This window comes from Chelonoidis abingdonii, chromosome 9, assembly GCF_003597395.2.
Source record: "Chelonoidis abingdonii isolate Lonesome George chromosome 9, CheloAbing_2.0, whole genome shotgun sequence".
In the NCBI taxonomy this organism is placed as follows: Eukaryota; Metazoa; Chordata; order Testudines; family Testudinidae; genus Chelonoidis; species Chelonoidis abingdonii.
In genome coordinates, this window is record NC_133777.1 from 65,238,722 (window position 1) to 65,256,738 (window position 18,017).

The 18,017-nt window shown below is 38.4% G+C and overlaps 1 protein-coding gene across 10 annotated transcripts in view; it reads left to right on the plus strand.

Moving 5' to 3' along the window:
- The window catches only part of SEMA6D (semaphorin 6D), a 37,631-nt gene extending 20,497 nt beyond the window's left edge, over positions 1 to 17,134 (plus strand). For 2 of the 10 annotated variants that reach the window (XM_032762666.2, XM_032762686.2), the window contains exons 2-19: positions 1,490 to 1,639; positions 1,988 to 2,099; positions 2,673 to 2,733; positions 2,817 to 2,879; positions 2,967 to 3,068; positions 3,300 to 3,390; positions 3,645 to 3,764; positions 4,263 to 4,351; positions 5,059 to 5,276; positions 5,393 to 5,524; positions 5,739 to 5,894; positions 5,984 to 6,157; positions 6,854 to 6,994; positions 7,092 to 7,169; positions 8,103 to 8,194; positions 8,540 to 8,596; positions 10,784 to 10,951; positions 13,436 to 17,134. In XM_032762666.2, coding sequence (XP_032618557.1) covers positions 1,537 to 1,639; positions 1,988 to 2,099; positions 2,673 to 2,733; positions 2,817 to 2,879; positions 2,967 to 3,068; positions 3,300 to 3,390; positions 3,645 to 3,764; positions 4,263 to 4,351; positions 5,059 to 5,276; positions 5,393 to 5,524; positions 5,739 to 5,894; positions 5,984 to 6,157; positions 6,854 to 6,994; positions 7,092 to 7,169; positions 8,103 to 8,194; positions 8,540 to 8,596; positions 10,784 to 10,951; positions 13,436 to 14,739 — 3,261 coding nt within the window. In that variant the 5' untranslated portion in view covers positions 1,490 to 1,536 and the 3' untranslated portion in view covers positions 14,740 to 17,134. Of the gene's footprint in view, positions 1 to 1,489; positions 1,640 to 1,987; positions 2,100 to 2,672; positions 2,734 to 2,816; positions 2,880 to 2,966; positions 3,069 to 3,299; positions 3,391 to 3,644; positions 3,765 to 4,262; positions 4,352 to 5,058; positions 5,277 to 5,392; positions 5,525 to 5,738; positions 5,895 to 5,983; positions 6,162 to 6,853; positions 6,995 to 7,091; positions 7,170 to 8,102; positions 8,195 to 8,539; positions 8,597 to 10,783; positions 10,952 to 13,435 lie in introns of those variants that run through there. The other 8 variants (XM_032762716.2, XM_032762743.2, XM_032762726.2 and 5 more) reach the window with 8 other exon arrangements.
- The last annotated feature ends 883 nt before the right edge of the window (positions 17,135 to 18,017 follow it).

Below are 18,017 nucleotides of genomic sequence, written 5' to 3' on the forward strand. Positions count from 1 at the left end.
AGTCTCATTGCCCCTGCATCTGGAACCCCACCCCCCAACAAGCCTCTGTGCATCCAGATCCCCCCACACCTAGACCCCACCTGCTGAGCTGTCTGCACCCAGATTGTCCCACACATAATCCTATCACCCCTGGATCCCCCATACTGAGCCCTTCCACACTTGGATCCTGCCTGGTTGAATCAGCCTGCCTCACCTGGTGCAGAGGGACAGGGCCCTAGGGTGTTTCTGGGACAGATCCAGGCCTTGTGCTGTATTAGGATTGGGTAAAGTTGCCCCACTGAGACTGTGTCCTGGGGCGGGGAGGGCTACAGGATGATCACTGACCTGTATGCAGCCAGTAGCCTGTGCTCCCCGCTGCCATGCTGGAGTCTCGGCATTTATCTATTGACAAATAAAACTGGCAGAATTTTAAAATATTGTGTGAAGAATGTTTAATTTTTAGGTGCAGAATGCCCTCAGGAGTACATAGCCCACTGAGCGCACTCCACATTAGACTATCCCATAGCGCAGAGAGTAGGGCACTCACCTGAGAGATGGCAAATCCCAGTTCAAATTACATCTCCCCCTCAGACTTGAACCAGGGTCTCCCACATCCCAGGTAAGAACCTAATTATTGGACTCAGCGTTATGAGGAAGCACTTCCTCCAAATTCCCATAGGGCCCAATCCACTGGCAAGGTCTGAGCACGCTTACTGGATCAGGCCCACAAATGAGTTAGGTGTTCCTCTGCTTATCCTCCCCTGGTTCGTGCATCGCCCTGGGGCTTGTGCATCTGGACACCTGGTGTGGAGCTGCTGTGCACATACTCAGAGGAAGAAATATAAAGGGCCTAGGAAGCTTTTATTGCAAAATTTTAGGTGCTGATAGAGTTTAGGTGCCTACAGGGGTTGAGTGGGGGATTTTTGAATCTCGGTGGGACCTGATTCTGGGATTTAAGTGCCTAAAGTGGTAATTAGGCACCTGAGACCTTTTGTGAATCTAGCCCTAAGAATATTAGACTTAGATTTAAAACAAGCTTCAGTCTAAACGCTGACTTGAGGCTTACACAAACAATGTGTGTCTTGATGTTAGTAGATAAGATTTAGGTAGTTTATGGGATAGGATTTTGTTGGCTGACATTTGGTAATGGGGGAAGGGAAAGAGATAGCAGTTTAATTAAAATTTTAAACCCAACTTTAACAATGTTCTCACCAAGTCAGCAGCCTACATGTATCTTTGTGATTTAGCTGGGATAACATTCATCGGCTGCCTCTAAAATACCTCTAAATGCAACTAAAAATTAGCAAAGATCAATACGGTTCATAAAAGCTTCAGTCAGCATTGTCACATAGTAGTTTTCCGTCAACATACACAAAGGGGCCTTTCATAAACGCTAGTTTACTCCACCACTGCTAACATTAAAATAAAAAAAAACTCTCTCTCTGCAATAAGAAGTCACTTTTATTGTCTTGTAGTATTGAAACATCATTGCCACACTTCTGTTTTACAGGTAGTTAAACAATATTACCAAGAAGCTGGTGCTATTTTTCGCCAGCCATGAGGCTGCGTCTGCTTTGTGTGATGCTATTGACTGTGTCGTGGTGCCTAGCTGTCAGCTTTCCTGAAGACGATGACCCTATTAATGTTGTTGACTACCATTGTAAGTAATCTGCAAATTGCTTGCCTTTAAAACACTAGATGATTGTTTTGGTTAATTGAAATGTTAATTAATATATTGACAAGTAAAAATGTTTATTCTTTTGCAGTTCATCACACTTATTTACTGGCTTGTACTCGTTTAAAAAAAGCAATCAGAAATACTGTGATAATTTGAGTAAAAAGAACGTTTGCTGACATTGGCCAGCTTTTATTCATTCATATTCAAGATATTACTTGAGGAATTTAGTTTAAACCCTTCTACACCTAGTATATACAGCTAATCAATGCTGTATATTGATTCTTTAGCTCTATAATCCTGAGTGATGGTGTAGCCCATTTTTACTTGCAGATTCAAGGCAATATCCAGTATTTAAAGGACGCCCTTCAGGCAATGAATCTCAACACAGGCTGGACTTTCAACTGATGTTGAAAATTCGAGACACACTTTATATCGCTGGCAGGTAATTTTCCTGTAGTCAGTTTATTAGATTTAAATTCTTTTTTCTCCTAGGTATGCGTTAATGTGAGCAATGTATTAAAAAAATAATCTGCAGAATTAGAATGGGGGAGGGGAAGCCTCCCAGAGAAATAAACAGTATCTATGCCCCATATATAAACATTGGATTTGAAGGCCAAAAGCAGCAATATGCTGCTGAGTTATGCTAAACCATTTTCCTTCGTTTACATTACAGCTCTAATTAAAACATATTCTGATAACTTTAAACATGGAATGACACTTCAGGGATATAGGAAAAGAGTCTAAAACTTTCGCATGTTGACACACTGAGCTGGGCTTGGACCTATCTATGTGATAGATAAGAGCTGAATAGCTGAAAAACACAGATGTGATCTAAAACCATTACTGTACTGGGAACCAAAAATGTTCAGTGTTGACTCACAAAATCCATAAAGGCTTCAAAATATATTCTTTGTCTATCAAGTCTCCTAAAAAGTAGATCTATAATAAAAACCATCCATACATCTGACATATTCATGCATTCACTTGATGTGTCTTATGCCCTTGTTTCCAATAGGGATCAAGTTTATACTGTAAACTTAAATGAAGTTCCCAAGACAGAAGTTACTCCAAGCAAAGTGAGTAGATGTAAGGAAATTGATTGGCTTTTTTAAAGGAATTTTCAGGTCAAGAAGTAAACTTTTTTATTTGATTTAAACAGAAATTAACCTGGAGATCGAGACAGCAGGACAGAGAGAACTGTGCCATGAAAGGCAAACACAAAGTATGTTTATCATATACAGAGCAGCAAAATTCTACTACTAAGTGCAGGCGTGAAATCTGTTCTTAATACAAGTTTTTCTTCTTTCAGGACGAATGTCATAACTTTATTAAAGTCTTTGTTCCCAGAAATGATGAGATGGTGTTTGTTTGTGGTACAAATGCATTTAACCCCATGTGCAGATACTACTGGGTAAGCACATTAAATAAGTCATTAATCTGTTGTTTTATAGGTTTGCAAAATAATTGTGTTGTGATAGTTAAGCTTTTTGGTACAACTGCAGAATGTTTCTTTTCTGAAGTGTCATGGAATATTAGATAAAAATGGACAGAAACCATCATTCAGAGTTAAGGTATATGTAAAAGTAGAGCTGGCACGTAGAACAGAAAGGACCACCACCACCAATTTATTTTTCTTCTCTAGCTGAATACCTTAGAGTATGACGGAGAGGAAATCAGCGGATTGGCAAGATGCCCATTTGATGCCAGACAAACCAATGTTGCCCTCTTTGCTGGTAAGAACTCTTGATTAATGATGCAGAAGGTGCCAGAGGGCTTTAAAAGAAAGCACAGAGAAGCTGCAGGTGTCACGGTGCCTTAGATTCTAAGATTGCGCTAAAGGGTCTCAAAAGCATTAGAAGCGAAATTGTTAAAATATAAGTTAGAGTAATTTTGGGGAGAGTGGCAGTACAAAGAGAGATTACAGACTAGTAAGAATTCTGTGTATTATTAATGGCCCATTAATACCACATTTTGACTATTGTTTTAGATGGGAAATTGTATTCAGCAACAGTAGCAGATTTTCTGGCAAGTGATGCTGTTATTTACCGCAGCATGGGAGATGGATCTGCCCTAAGAACAATAAAATACGATTCCAAATGGATAAAAGGTAATTTTGAAAAAATTACTTTCCTGTGTATGTGACAGATATAATTTTATTGACCTTGAGGATGAAGTGTATCATAGCCAGTATGTTTTTATATAAACACAGTGTTAACATACATGCAATGTTTAGTATAGCAAGATCAAATTGATAAGAAAGCAACTTTGTGCTGATAAAGCACAATCTTTGTTTAAAATGTAAGGGTCCTCCCCCCACTCACAGTTAAATAGGGTAATGAATGAATCTGTAGTAACAAAGACCTTCACTGTAATACAATTCCTTTGAGGCCTTTTTACAGTCCATTAGCTGACATTAAAGATTACAAGTTCATTTAAGCTTGAATGCACCCATATCTGGACTTCCTAAAGTGTCTTGAATATTGGAGTTCCCTTTAGTTGGTATGTAACCAAGGGAAAGCCTTTAAGTCATGCAGAGCAGGCAGTGTCTTATACTTATTGAATGGTTCTTTTAGGTAAACAGCTTTCTCTTCATTCTTTCTTACAGAACCACATTTCCTCCATGCCATAGAATATGGCAACTATGTTTATTTCTTCTTTCGAGAAATTGCTGTAGAGCATAATAATTTAGGCAAGGTAGGTATATAAAGTCAGTGTGTCACAGTGGGCTGTGAAGTATCAAAAATCTTGCCAGGGTGAGATGTGGTTGTCATGGAAAATAGCCTCAGCAACAAATATAGTTTACATCATATTGTATTAATGGTATTAAGTTGATACAGTTTTTTCATCCTTATAATTGTCAGGTATCTTGAGCTTTAAAGCTTTTTGCATTCGTCCTGTCTTGTTAACAAAGTTCTCCACAGGTATCTTTTAGCTTTGCCATTTCTTTAACTCAGGAAATTAGCAGATACTCTGTTTTTGCCTACTGTTAAAAAAAAAACCTGGGGGGGAAGGGTTCAAAAGGTGGCTCCCTAATGCCTCTCGCTAATGATATCTGTCATACTAATGCAGAATATGATACTTCTGCTTCACCATGGAAGGATATTCTACAGTAAATTACTAAACCACTTACACATGGTTAATTAAAGACTTTAAATCTTATTAACAATATGATTTTGAAAAAAGGTGGAGGCAAGGCTGGGAGTATTGTGTTGGCTCAATGATGCATTAAAATGCTTATGCATTAGCAGCTAAATGTTGTTTGCTTTCTTCATTTCTATACAGACTCAGAAAAGCAGCTATAGAGCTGCAATGTTCCTGTTAACAAAATTATCCTCGGAAAATGGGGGTATTTTTCATAGTATTTCATAAGCCAATCTCTTTGCCTTTTGTCCCCTGTATAGGCTGTGTATTCCCGTGTGGCACGCATATGCAAAAATGACATGGGTGGCTCCCAGAGAGTGCTGGAAAAACACTGGACTTCATTCCTAAAAGCTCGGCTCAACTGTTCTGTTCCTGGGGATTCATTTTTCTACTTTGATGTTCTGCAGTCAATCACAGACATAATAGAAATCAATGGAGTCCCTACTGTTGTTGGTGTATTCACCACACAGCTAAACAGGTGAGAGATGAGCAACCTAACATCAAAAGAAGCTTTCCAGTTCCCTGTTACAACTAAGATTGTTGCAAGAATTCAGACTACAATAGCACCAGTTTTGTTTTTTTTTTATTTTACAGCATCCCTGGTTCAGCCGTTTGTGCTTTCAGCATGGATGACATTGAGAAAGTATTCAAAGGAAGATTTAAAGAACAAAAGACTCCAGATTCTGTCTGGACAGCTGTACCTGAAGACAAAGTACCAAAGCCCAGGTAAAAGATTCTTGCTCATGACACAATAATATTATTCCTGTAAACTGCTATGTTTAAATCAATGACACATTGGAGAATCTAGTCATGTAAAATTGAAGCAGTGGCTTTCACTTGGACCATAAGTATTCTCATCTGAAGCCTGCCATGCTCTTTCAGGATGCTTACCCTGTCTCATTAAAATATTGAGAAAGAAAAAATGTTGCTTTTCTTTCAGACCCGGTTGCTGTGCAAAACATGGTCTAGCAGAGGTTTACAAAACCTCCATTGATTTCCCAGATGAAACCTTATCCTTCATCAAATCCCATCCATTGATGGATTCTGCCGTTCCATCAGTCATCGAGGAGCCCTGGTTCACAAAGACACGGGTCAGGTATGGCATCTTGGTGAAGCAAGTCACATCTGTACATCAAAAGAAGAAATATTCTTCTGAATAACTATGTGCGTTTTGGTTTTTGGTAGATTTAGGTTGACTGCAGTTGCTGTAGACCATTCCGCTGGACCCTACCAAAACTACACAGTGATATTTGTTGGCTCTGAAGCAGGAGTGGTACTTAAGATCTTGGCAAAGACCAGACCCTTTTCTTTGAATGACAGCGTATTACTGGAAGAGATTGATGCTTATAATCATGCAAAGTAGGTATTATTTTACAAGAACTGCTCTCAAGAAGACCAAAAATATTCCAGTGTGTTTCTCACCTAGTCATTTTCTTCTCGTGGCCTAACAAGCAGTGGTGTTTTTTCTTTTTTTTGTAAACACTTTCTCACCAAGTTCCTCATTCTTCGTCATTTCCCATTGTTTATGGAGGAGATATGCTGCTGGATAACCTGAAAATATTTTAGTACATACATTTTTGGGGTAGCAGAGATGTTAAGTCATTGATGCAATCTCTTCTAGATACCAAACCCCAGTACTTTTACACTATTACCTTAGCTAAGGAATTCCTTTAAAGAATTTCAAAGTGTTCAATGATAAATAAAATAATCACTAATGAAATAAAGATTGTTTGTTCTGTAAGCAAAGAATTTGAGTAGAGCTATGTGAAGTGTTCCATTTAAAATCCAAATGGACCCAGTGCAGATTTTGAGAGTCTGTTCTATGACAAGTGTATGAGACACAGTGAGATCACAAAGCTAGTGGGTTTGGAGTTTTCCTACCTGGATCACAGAACTTGTCACCCAGCTGCAGATCTGGGGCCAGAAAACCAGCTCTGATAATCCTTAAGTTGTATGGAGAATCACTCTAAAAGTAGATTAACTTACACTGATGTGTAAGCATTTCTACAGCATTCATCATTGCAATGTCCAAGCACAATGACTTTTACCAAACAGATGTAATGCAGAGAGTGAAGAGGACAGAAAAGTCATTTCCCTTCAGTTGGATAAAGAACACCATGCTGTATTTGTGGCATTCTCCAGTTGTGTTGTTAGACTTCCCCTCAGTCGGTGTGAGCGTCATGGATCATGTAAAAAGTAAGCCTACATTCCTCAACTCTCCCATAAAATAAAGGCACAGACATCTCTGCTGATGGATGAAAGACATTATTTTCTCTGGTTTGATCTTGCACAGGTCTTGTATTGCTTCACGAGACCCATATTGTGGCTGGCTAGACCAGGGGGCATGTGGAAGGGTGAAACCTGGCATGTTGTAAGTGTTATTTTTTAAATCAGCCCAGTGTATCTACTGGAGGTTATATATGTGCATGCATTCATTCACTAAATCTCCTTTTTTAATGCTCTAAAAATACTACGTTCCTCTTAGTAGATGTAAAAAACCACAATGCTAAATTCCGGTCTAATTCTATAGTCTTTACTTAGGGAAGACTTTGATTTCAGTGTTCGTTTTACCTGCGTAAGGACAATCAAACCTATAGGGAGGGCTACCTGGAGCATGATGCAGACAAATTACTGACCGTAAGCATCATCAGTTTAGCAAAGAGATTACAATATGCTAGTTACTCTCTCCCAGGAGACCACAACACTCAAGAATGAGTTTTAGACTTGGATTATTTCCTCTCTCATTTTCACTAGCTCATAACTACATGGGGAAAAGTCTCATACAGCCTAAATTTTCTCTTTGTCTCAACTTTTTGGACTGTTTAAGTGAAATTTGCTCACTTAAGTTTACAAAGGTGAAAAAATACATTTTATAGCAGAAAACATGTAAGACTTTTCCACAGCCAATCTGTACATTTCCAAAGGCATTTTGCAGAAGCAGGCTCATGGAGCACATTGCATTAGTTATTGTGATGTTAAATGTGATATTTATAATGGGTCCAATATTACCCTTAGATAGGCTTGCACAACGCCAGTTGATATAGTTGGAGCTGCATGGATATACTAGCAAACAAGAATGGTTGCACGATACATAAATTGATTAGTGTGAGAACTTGATTTATTTCTTGATGTAAGTGCTTAACAATTTAAAGACTTTACATAATTTTTATATTTAATATATAGTCTTTCTGCTGTCCTATACTGTACAACTCCTCTTTCCCATAAGTTTGCTGAACAAATGTGTGTCTGGTTTATGCTTTCAGAAGAAAATCATTTGTTTTCCTATTAATGCTATTAATTGCAGGTTCTCTTTGTTTGTTTCATACAACCACAGCACTGGAGGATATGAGCAAGATGTAGAATATGGCAATACAGGACAGCTTGGGGACTGCCATGGTAAGACACAGTCACTGCTGCTAATTTATAATGTGTCAACAGTAGTTTGTGGATGTTAAATTTATGATGAGCCGTTCAGTGACACCGTGCACGCACCACCTAGTGTTACCACGAACAGTCACAAAGCTGAGCTACTCTGGTGGGGGGTGGCAGAGATGTTTTACCTCTCCCTCTCTCCTTCCCTCACTTTGCTATTGACTCCAGAGAGCTGTAAGGTATTGAACAATTTCCCTTTTTTGGTAACAGATCGTATTTTCTTTTTTATTTTCATTTACTCAGGTCTTAAAATCTTTTGCTTTCTTTTGGTTACTTTTCACTGATTACTTGTTCCTTTAATTCTTTTAGAAATTTTGCCTACTACAACTACACCAGATTACAAAATATTTGGCGATCCAACATCTGGTTAGTTTTTTTTAATTTTTTTGAATTAATGACCTTTTCTTTCCTTCAGTTCAGCATTTTCAGCCCTTTTTTCCCTTCCTTTTGTGCAGGTGGCAAGCCTTCATTTTTGTGCTTTTACTCATGTTCCCACGGATAGTAAAGCTAGCTGGACTCTTGTTGCTCAGCTCTTCACCCTGTGTAGCTGCATGTTAACAGCTCATTATTTATTGAGACACATGCTTTATTAAAGAGCCTGATTAACATAGATGACATCTTCACTGCACGAAAGTCCACTCAGCTTTACCCCCCGCACCCCCATGCATCTGTGAATGCCCTTCTTGGTCATCTCTAATAGATAGATGGCAAAAATCTCATCCTCTTCCTTTTTTTCCTGCTTCCTCTCCCCCTCACCACCGATCTTATTAAGCAAATACACATTTTTTAAAATGTGTATTTCTAGGTTTTGGAAATGTTTCAATAGTTATGCTAATGTTAATCATTTAATCTCGCCCATGGGGTATAGCAGAACACGGGCTATAGCAAACTGATGCTGGACTAGAGACCTTTGGTGCAGTGTTGTCCTAGGGCCTTCATACCCTTTACTCCTTTCAACATTTTTTCACAGCATTTTCATTGCAGTTCCCTATTTTCCAAGGATATAGGCACCAGTGTTGCTCTGTTGAACTCAATAGTAAAACCTTTATCGAGTTCAACAGGAGCCATGATCAAGCCCTTATTTTCCAGAGTTCAGTCCAGCCTGAAACTTGGTCTCTGGGTTTCAGCTCTTGGGGACATTCCTGTTTGCCAAATCTGAAGGAAATCTGTTGGCCTGTTTAAGTTAGTGGTTCCCAAACTTGTTCCACCGCTTGTGCAGCAAAAGCCCCTGGCAGGCCAGGCCGGTTTGTGTACCTGCCGATTCCGCAGGTTCAGCCGATCATGGCTCCCAGTGGCTGCAGTTCGCTGCTCCAGGCCAATGGGAGCTGCTGGAAGCAGCGCGGGCCGAGGGACATACTGTGGCGCGGACCGAGGGATGTACTTGCCACTGCTTCCAGCAGCTCCCATTGGCCTGGAGCAGCGAACCACGGCCACTGGGAGCTGTGAGGGCTGAACCTGCGGATGCAGCAGGTACACAAAGTGACCTGGACCGCCAGGGGCTTTCCCTGCACAAGCAGTGCAACAAGTTTGGGAACCACTGGTTTAAGTTGTGGGGCTGGTATTTGCACTTCTTTTTCTCAAAGGGGTGTGTGTTTGATACACAAACAAATACTTTGCAGATTTATTTGCCCATAATATAACTTAGAGTGTAAATTTGGGGGTGGGGGGGGGGGATGACAGCCATATTACTTGAAAGTGCTGCCTTACTTGCATGAACGTTCACTTCATCAATTCGACTTTCAGTCTGATTTTTTTTTAGGACAAACACATAATGAACCTGATTTTTGAGCCCTGAATTAACACATATTTGAGTGCTACTTTACTCAGGCAAATCCCCAGTTGCAGGCACACATGGCTATAAATGTCTGGTCCCGTGCAAAACAAACCAGGGATTTGCACCTGAAAAGTAGGCTCAGTGTAGACTATTAGGTTCAATAAGTTTGCCGCTCATGGGCATTACCACATAGGCCATAATGACTTTATACACTCAGTTCATTACTAAGAAGGATCTAGCAGCATAGTTCCTTAGGAACCATTACAATATAAGGGGTAAAAATATGTGTCTTGTCTCCCAGTGGTGCCTAACTACATCAGTTCCTGGTGATCGTAACAGTTCTAACAGAGCTAAGCTGGTCTCTCGAGGATATTTAGTATTTTGGCCTCCTACAAGGTCACTAATAAACATCTTTTTAGAGATTTTTAAAAGACAGTGAAATACGCTGAAACAGCTTGTATAAAAGTAAACAATACAGCAACAGAGTAGAGTAAATTGTGCTTTCCCCCTCCTTCAGTTGCTTACGATAACTTCCACACTGCCTTCCATTTGACTTTCCTGGTTTTTGAATAATAGCTGTAATGTTATTTAATGTATAATTTGTACTTTTAATCTAATTTTTGGCAGCCCTGTGTACTTTCGTGAAGTGTAGGTCATATATTGCTGTGACATGTAACTCCCATTAAATGCCTTCTCCAGCTATAATTTAGAAATACCACAAAACAGTGAGGAAAGCCTGTTTGTAATACACATTAATAAAAATCTGTTTGCCACCACAGACATGGAGTTATCCTCAGCTTCCATTACCACAATGGCAAGTATCCCAGTTATATCACCTAAAGTGATTGGTTCCTGGAAACCTAAAGTGACTGGCTCTCGGAAATTTGTAGTTCAAGATGACCCAAACACTTCTGATTATTCTGATCCATTATCAGGTGTCCCAAAGGGTAAGGCCTTACCAGGGAATACATTACAGCTGAATGGAAACCTGATAGGTACAATTAGAATTTGAAAATGCTGGGACTGTTATGTTTATACTGTTTCCTATGAATATACAGAAGGTGCAATCATGGTTCTCTTGCCCATTTGGTACATGGGTGCAAAGTGATATTCATAGTTTGCAAAACTTCAGCTGATGTCAGCAGGAATTCTGGATGCATAGCAAGTGTAAATTCAAGCCTTACAATCCTCACCTGCCCTTCAGGCAGCTGGTTACTAGAGCTGGGTGAAATTTTTCAGCTGAAACTTTTGCTAAAAGAAGCAGATTCAGGTCACCTGAAATATTTTACAAATACACATTGTTTTCTCTGAATTATTGTGGTTAAATAAATAAAAAAAAAATCTGAACAAAGCAAAACTTTTGTTTCAACGTTTTTTAAATGAAACATTGATTTTTCAGTTTGAAACAACTTTTTGCTGCGAAATTTACTTCGTGTATTTTTAAAATGATTAAAAGTGTTTTGAAATGCTCAGACTAAACAAAACTTTTTGATCAACCCAAAACAACACATTTTTTTCTTTTACCTTTTGGTTTTCCAAACACTTTGACAAACATTTTCAAAACTTTTTTTAGAATGGCCAGTGAACTGAAACATCTGTTATTCGCCCCTCTCTATGGGTTACAGAACAGCAGTAGTTATAGAGCTTGAATGAGATTGCTGGTCCTCTCAGCCAAACAAATAGTGCCTTGGCATATTAGCTAATGTTTAAAGACAAATTCTAAAGTGCAAAGTAACAGCCCATGGGTATGTGGACAAAACCACTCAGATGAGGTCCAGTGTTGTACTCGTTGAACACCCAAAACTCCCATTCAGTTCAGTGGGTTTGCAAGGAACTGCAGGGTCAGGTTTGAGATTCAATCCACTGAAATGATACTTTGGAGAGAGGAGCATTGGTGCTTGCACTCAGACAGCTGTGTAGAGTCTCCCAATACACACTTCCGGCTTATCTGAAAACTAAAATAATGTGCAGTCTGATTTTATAAATTACATACAATTCATCTTCTGTTGCCTTTCCTCCTTTCAGTCAAGTGAAACATTGCATAGGCTGTTACAGAAACAAAGATTTCAGACTGGCAAAACAATATTACAATCAACAACAGCCAAAACTTCATGAGAGACTTTTATTAGTACATATACTATCCTGGTGACAGACATGTTTGCACAATTCTGTATTTAATGAAAGTCACAAGCCAAGGGAAGAGCCTCAGTTCTACAAGTCACCAAAATATATCAGGTTTCCTATCAGCCATTATAGCAGTGCATTTATCATTTTAATTTGTTTCAGTTTTATTTGCTTTAAGTCAATACGTTTTTGTCCTAATTTGGTCTTATTTCTTATTCACATTCTATGACATTTCTATTAGTGAACCTTTTCTCCTCTTTCCTTTCCTCTTCTACACCACACCCATTAAAACTTATAATCCTGAACATTAACAATGTTCAAAGGCCTTGTCTCTAACAAAAATCAGTATATTCCTTTAATCGCAACTCTTCTTTATTTTGACTTCTCCTGGTATAGTTAACAGAATTACATTTAAAAACTAACATTGTCTTAATTGCAAGATGTCTGTGGTTGCTTTAAAAACAAAAACCCAAAAAACTAAGGGACACTGTGATAATATGTGAATTACAAACTAATCCAATATTCATTCTTCTTCTAGATTTTAACAAATTCTAATACTTTTTATTAACCATGTATTTTAAATGATACGCAGTCTGGAATGCTCATTACTGAGTAAATAAGAAAAAAGAAGTAAAATACCTGTATAAAATAGTGTAATCTTGAACTGTAAAACATATAAGTAAATAATCATGCAGAGTATTGTATTCTAAGGATAGCAGAGTATGAATAGATTAGTTCATGTGTTTTGCACAATAGTAACATGTTTATAACACCACAATATGTACATTATTCAGTTTTACAAAACATTTGCATAATCCTGTCTCTCTTTTGATTTATGAGTCAGGCAGGAAATTGAGAGAAAAATTCCTCCATGAGTTATTAATTGTCGTCTGGCAGAGTAGCACCTTTTAACCCCAATTTTCCAGCAGAAATTGTTAATATTAATAACATACAAACCACTATTTGTGAGCCTTAAAAGATATTTGGAGACAAGGCTAGACACTAGACCAGGACAGTATATAACTAAATGTAATTTGGGTAATGGAACACTAGCAAGCTTCTCTCATTCACAAATGAAATGCAGAGTCTACATTTGTGCTGCTCAATACTAGCAGTGTAATTTTTATTTTAAAAATTTACACTCTGCAATGTGATGGAGGATACAGTCCAGACAAATTTCATTAACACTAGTCTATCTTAAACACTCATCTAATTATATATCCTTGTCCTTCACCAAGGCAGGCAGCCTTGGTTTTGGACTGTGTCTGTGACCTTTGTTATTTTAATGTATCACATGTTTGTTGCAGGTGTAAGGTGGGAAGTACAGTCAGGAGATTCCAACCAAATGGTACACATGAACGTCCTGATCACTTGTGTCTTTGCTGCTTTTGTCCTGGGAGCCTTCCTTGCAGGAGTGGCCGTTTACTGCTACCGAGATATATTTGTACGGAAATCCAGAAAAATACACAAAGATGCAGAATCGGCTCAGTCCTGTACAGACTCCAGTGGGAGTTTTGCTAAACTGAATGGGTTATTTGATAGTCCCGTCAAAGAATATCAGCAAAACATTGATTCGCCTAAACTGTACACAAATCTGTTGAGTAGCAGAAAAGAACTGCCACCGAGTGGTGATACAAAATCTATGATAATGGACCACAGAGGCCAGCCTCCAGAATTAGCTGCGCTTCCTACTCCTGAATCCACGCCAGTACTGCAGCAAAAGACACTGCAGGTTATCAAGAGTCAGTCAGACAAGGCACATAGCAATCTCAATGCTTCAAGAAAAGAAACCCCTCTAAAAAGCCCTCAATTTTTCCCTTCTAGTCCCCCACCCCATTCTCCATTAAGTCACGGACATATTCCCAGTGCTATTGTTCTTCCCAACGCTACCCATGACTACAACACATCTTTCTCAAATTCTAACGCACATAAAGCAGACAAAAAGATGCAAAATATTGATCACCCACTTACAAAACCGTCAAGCAAAAGAGACCACAGGCGATCTGTTGATTCCAGGAACACCCTGAACGATTTTCTGAAACATTTAAATGAAACTCCTAATAATCCCAAATCAATTATGGGAGACATTCAAGTGGCTCACCAAACTTTAATACTGGATCCAATGGGAAATATGTCTGAGATTCCACCTAAAGTTCCTAACAGGGAGGCATCTTTATACTCTCCTCCATCTACTCTTCCAAGAAATAGTCCAACAAAACGAGTGGACGTCCCTACTACCCCAGCAGTACCAATGACTTCTTTAGACAGACAAAGGGGCTATCACAAAAATTCTTCACAAAGGCATTCAATATCTGCCTTGCCTAAAAACTTAAACTCACCAAATGGTGTTTTGTTATCCAGACAGCCTAGTATTACCCGCGGGGGATACATGCCTCCTGCTACAGGCACAAAGATGGACTACATGCAAGGGACGCCAGTCAGCGTTCACCTACAGCCTTCTTTATCCAGACAAAGCAGTTACACAAGCAATGGAACCCTTCCTCGTACAGGGATAAAGAGGACACCATCCATAAAACCTGACGTGCCACCAAAACCCTCATTCGTTCCTCAAACAACTTCAGTCAGACCACTGAACAAATACAGCTACTAGGACTTGTATATTCTGTTCGAGTGTGGTATGGACCAGTACAGGTTGTGGGAAGATGTTGTGGGAGAGACATAAGACAGAGACTTGCTTGTAATTAAAGAGAACAAAGTGGCCAAAGAAACTGTCTTTACTTCAGCAACATCTATGTCTTGCCACACATTGCTACAGCAAGACTTGCTAAAATAAACAAAGGAAGGTGCTGGTCATTACATTTCTTTTGTTTGGAGCTAAGGAGACATGTAGCACAATGGGAATGGGGGCTACTTTACTGTTCTAACTAGCTGGTAAAGTACTTGGAAATATCTGTAAGCAATTACTTGAAAATGGGTTCCATTTTAGACTGCCAATGTGTGTGGTCTTCCCATTAAATGTGAACATTTTAGTATGTATGCATTCACCTTGCCTCTTGCACAAATGTCAGAAAATGGTAATGTCTCAATGAATATCTGGGTTAATAAGCAATTTGCTGAAATTCAGTCTGTGGCCCAACAGTAGCATTGTATGTTTCCATGTTTGGCATTTTGTTTATGCCACAGATAAAGCTGTGTGTGTGTGTGTGTGTGTGTGTGTGTGTGTGTGTGTGTGTGTGTGTGTGTGTGTGTGTGTGTGTGTGTGTGTGTGTGTGTGTGTGTGTTGTACACACTAGGTTGTACATAGATTGCCATTGCATCTTTTCTGCTGTGGAATTGTTTACATTGATCATGACTGAACAAAAAAATGACTCTCTCCCTTCTGCAGTCCATTGGGTTCAGTCTGGAGACAGCTAGAGAGAAACTGTGCATCTCACTCAGCATTCCAGATTATATACATTGCTGAATTAATAATCCAATGAAAGAGTACAAATGTGCTAATTCTAAAATAACTTTATTATGCTGCTATCAATTCAGATCTGTACATTTCAAATCTAGTGTTTTGGGGTGGAATGTGGGGAATCTCACTGTGCTTCCACAGTTCCTCCATTTAATACCTGGCGACTGTGAATTTGATCCCTTGCAGTTTTCACAGAGAGCAGCTAATAATCTAGAACACACTAGGCAATGCCTGTGTAATAAAGTTACCTTTTTGTTGCATTTAAAACATCCTACACTCTGATAGACCTTTGTCAATATCAAGGAGAAACCGCTAATTGGCCTGGCAGAAGCAGTCTGTGAAAAGTGAACTGTAGTGCAATCAGTTTGTTTATGTTGTGTAATGTAAGTATTTTCTCCAAAGTCATGCAGGTAATGACGATATTCTGTAAATATTATGTGTGAGTTTACCTGAATCTGTGCATTTTGTGCCTTATTCATGCGAATGATAAAAGTACTAAGAACCTGTCAATTGCCCTCTATATAGCAAATATTTCCTCAGTGACAGTTGTTATTTTTTTTAACATGCACCCAAAAAAAGATAAAAAGCAAGAGTAATTAGTGGTAAATAAAGGCAGGCTGCAATTCAAGAAGACAGCAATATTAAATCACTTTGCCATGATAAACATTCCACCGATCAGTTATAATGTGAAATCAAATAAGCTTTCTAGGGTAATGGAACACCTGCTAAAGTTGTGTAAGCCATTTAGTAGGTTTTACAGTATCCACTTGCAGCTGATGTTCAACACAGATGGCTGTTTTAGCTTGCAAACTACACACTACCACATTGTTTATTGAACATAACCATAGAAATAACCATGACAGAGGAATACTCAATTAGTAGGACAAATAACTTTAGTCGGTTTCTGAGACAATGAAGATCTATATTACATATCGGAGGAGGAGAAAAGATTAGTCTGAAAACTAGATCACTGTTACAGAACATAGAATAAAGGATAGAAATTATTCCTTTTATTTTCCTCTTCGCTTTAAGGCTATTTTTGGTAAGGAACTTTTGTTTCCTGAGGCCTCTGGATCCAAAATCCTGTGATCTCTTTTCTTAAATGTTTCAGTCTCACAACTAAAACACTACAGGATTAATAACAATTAAAAAACAAAATCTACTCAGTCAGCGAATGACAAAAACTGATTTGAATTCACTTCACAAATATTAATTAATACAGACTTGTGTGAAACCAAAACATAAATGTATGTGAACCCTGATATGAACCTTGATAACGTTCTGTAACATTGTGTTGCCTTGTAGATGGTAATGTGAGTTCTATCAGTATTTATGTTGAAATTTCTAACATTCAACCTAGTCATTCTTTTAATTTAATAATACAAAAGATGCTTTATCCATTTGTGCAAAGGTAAACGCAGATTGTATCTTTTTTAATGGTACGGCATAAAAAGTAACCCTAAAAATGAAGCTGCTCTATACCACAGAGTACTTTAACATGTATAGATATCTTGTAAACTTGTATTGTGGATGTGTAAATAATACATTCTTTGGGTTTTTAACACCGCATGTAAAGTCAAAATAAAATATTCAGATCTACTGAATGTCTGACTTTTTTGTTATTGACTGTATTTAGAAAATGTATTGTCCTATGGATTAAAAAGAAGGAAAAACTCTGCTTGCTTTTAATAGCTGCATTAAGAAACCACAGACACATCCCCTCATCAGCAGTATTGGGTGTCATGCAGATTGCAAAAGACCAATAGCATGGCACACAAGTGTACTTCCGTTTTCATAACAGTCTAATGCTGACACGAAGGCTCTTGAGAGCCTTGTGCAGACAACTGTTAGACTTCTGAGTTAAAAATAAAACATCAAAATAACTGGCATAGAGGGAAAATGTAACACGGTGTCAGATTAGTCCATATGATTCATTACACAGATGCATTTTAATTTAAAAAACATGCAACACTCCCCTCTGAAATCTGTACTGTAACTTGATTTCAGGCTTACAGTTGGCAGATTTGCTTCCTGGAAATCTCTCGTGTCTAGTAACCCTTCTCTGTTCCATCCCTTATGCAAATACAGCACACTATTAAGGAGGACAGTTTTCCCCTCCATAATATAGATATAGATGTTCACAATTTCCAGCAAAGCTATTTTTTAACTTAAACTAAATCAAGTATTGTCACTTCCCTAAGTAAATGATGCTTAAAAAGTGCATGTTTTGCTGTTGTTTGGATTTGGGACTGGTAATAAAACATAGCAGAACTATATACAACGCACGTACTTTAAACCATACAATTGAGTATAGTTAATACAGTATGTGCCAACATCATGGTTAATTTAAAAATAAGCAGGGCAATTTTGTAAAGCAAATGTTCAGCATTCTTTTAATAAGATTTGCTTTTAAGTGATAAACAAAAAAGGTTTTCTATAATTTTCTTTTTCAAATCATTAACCTGAAATTA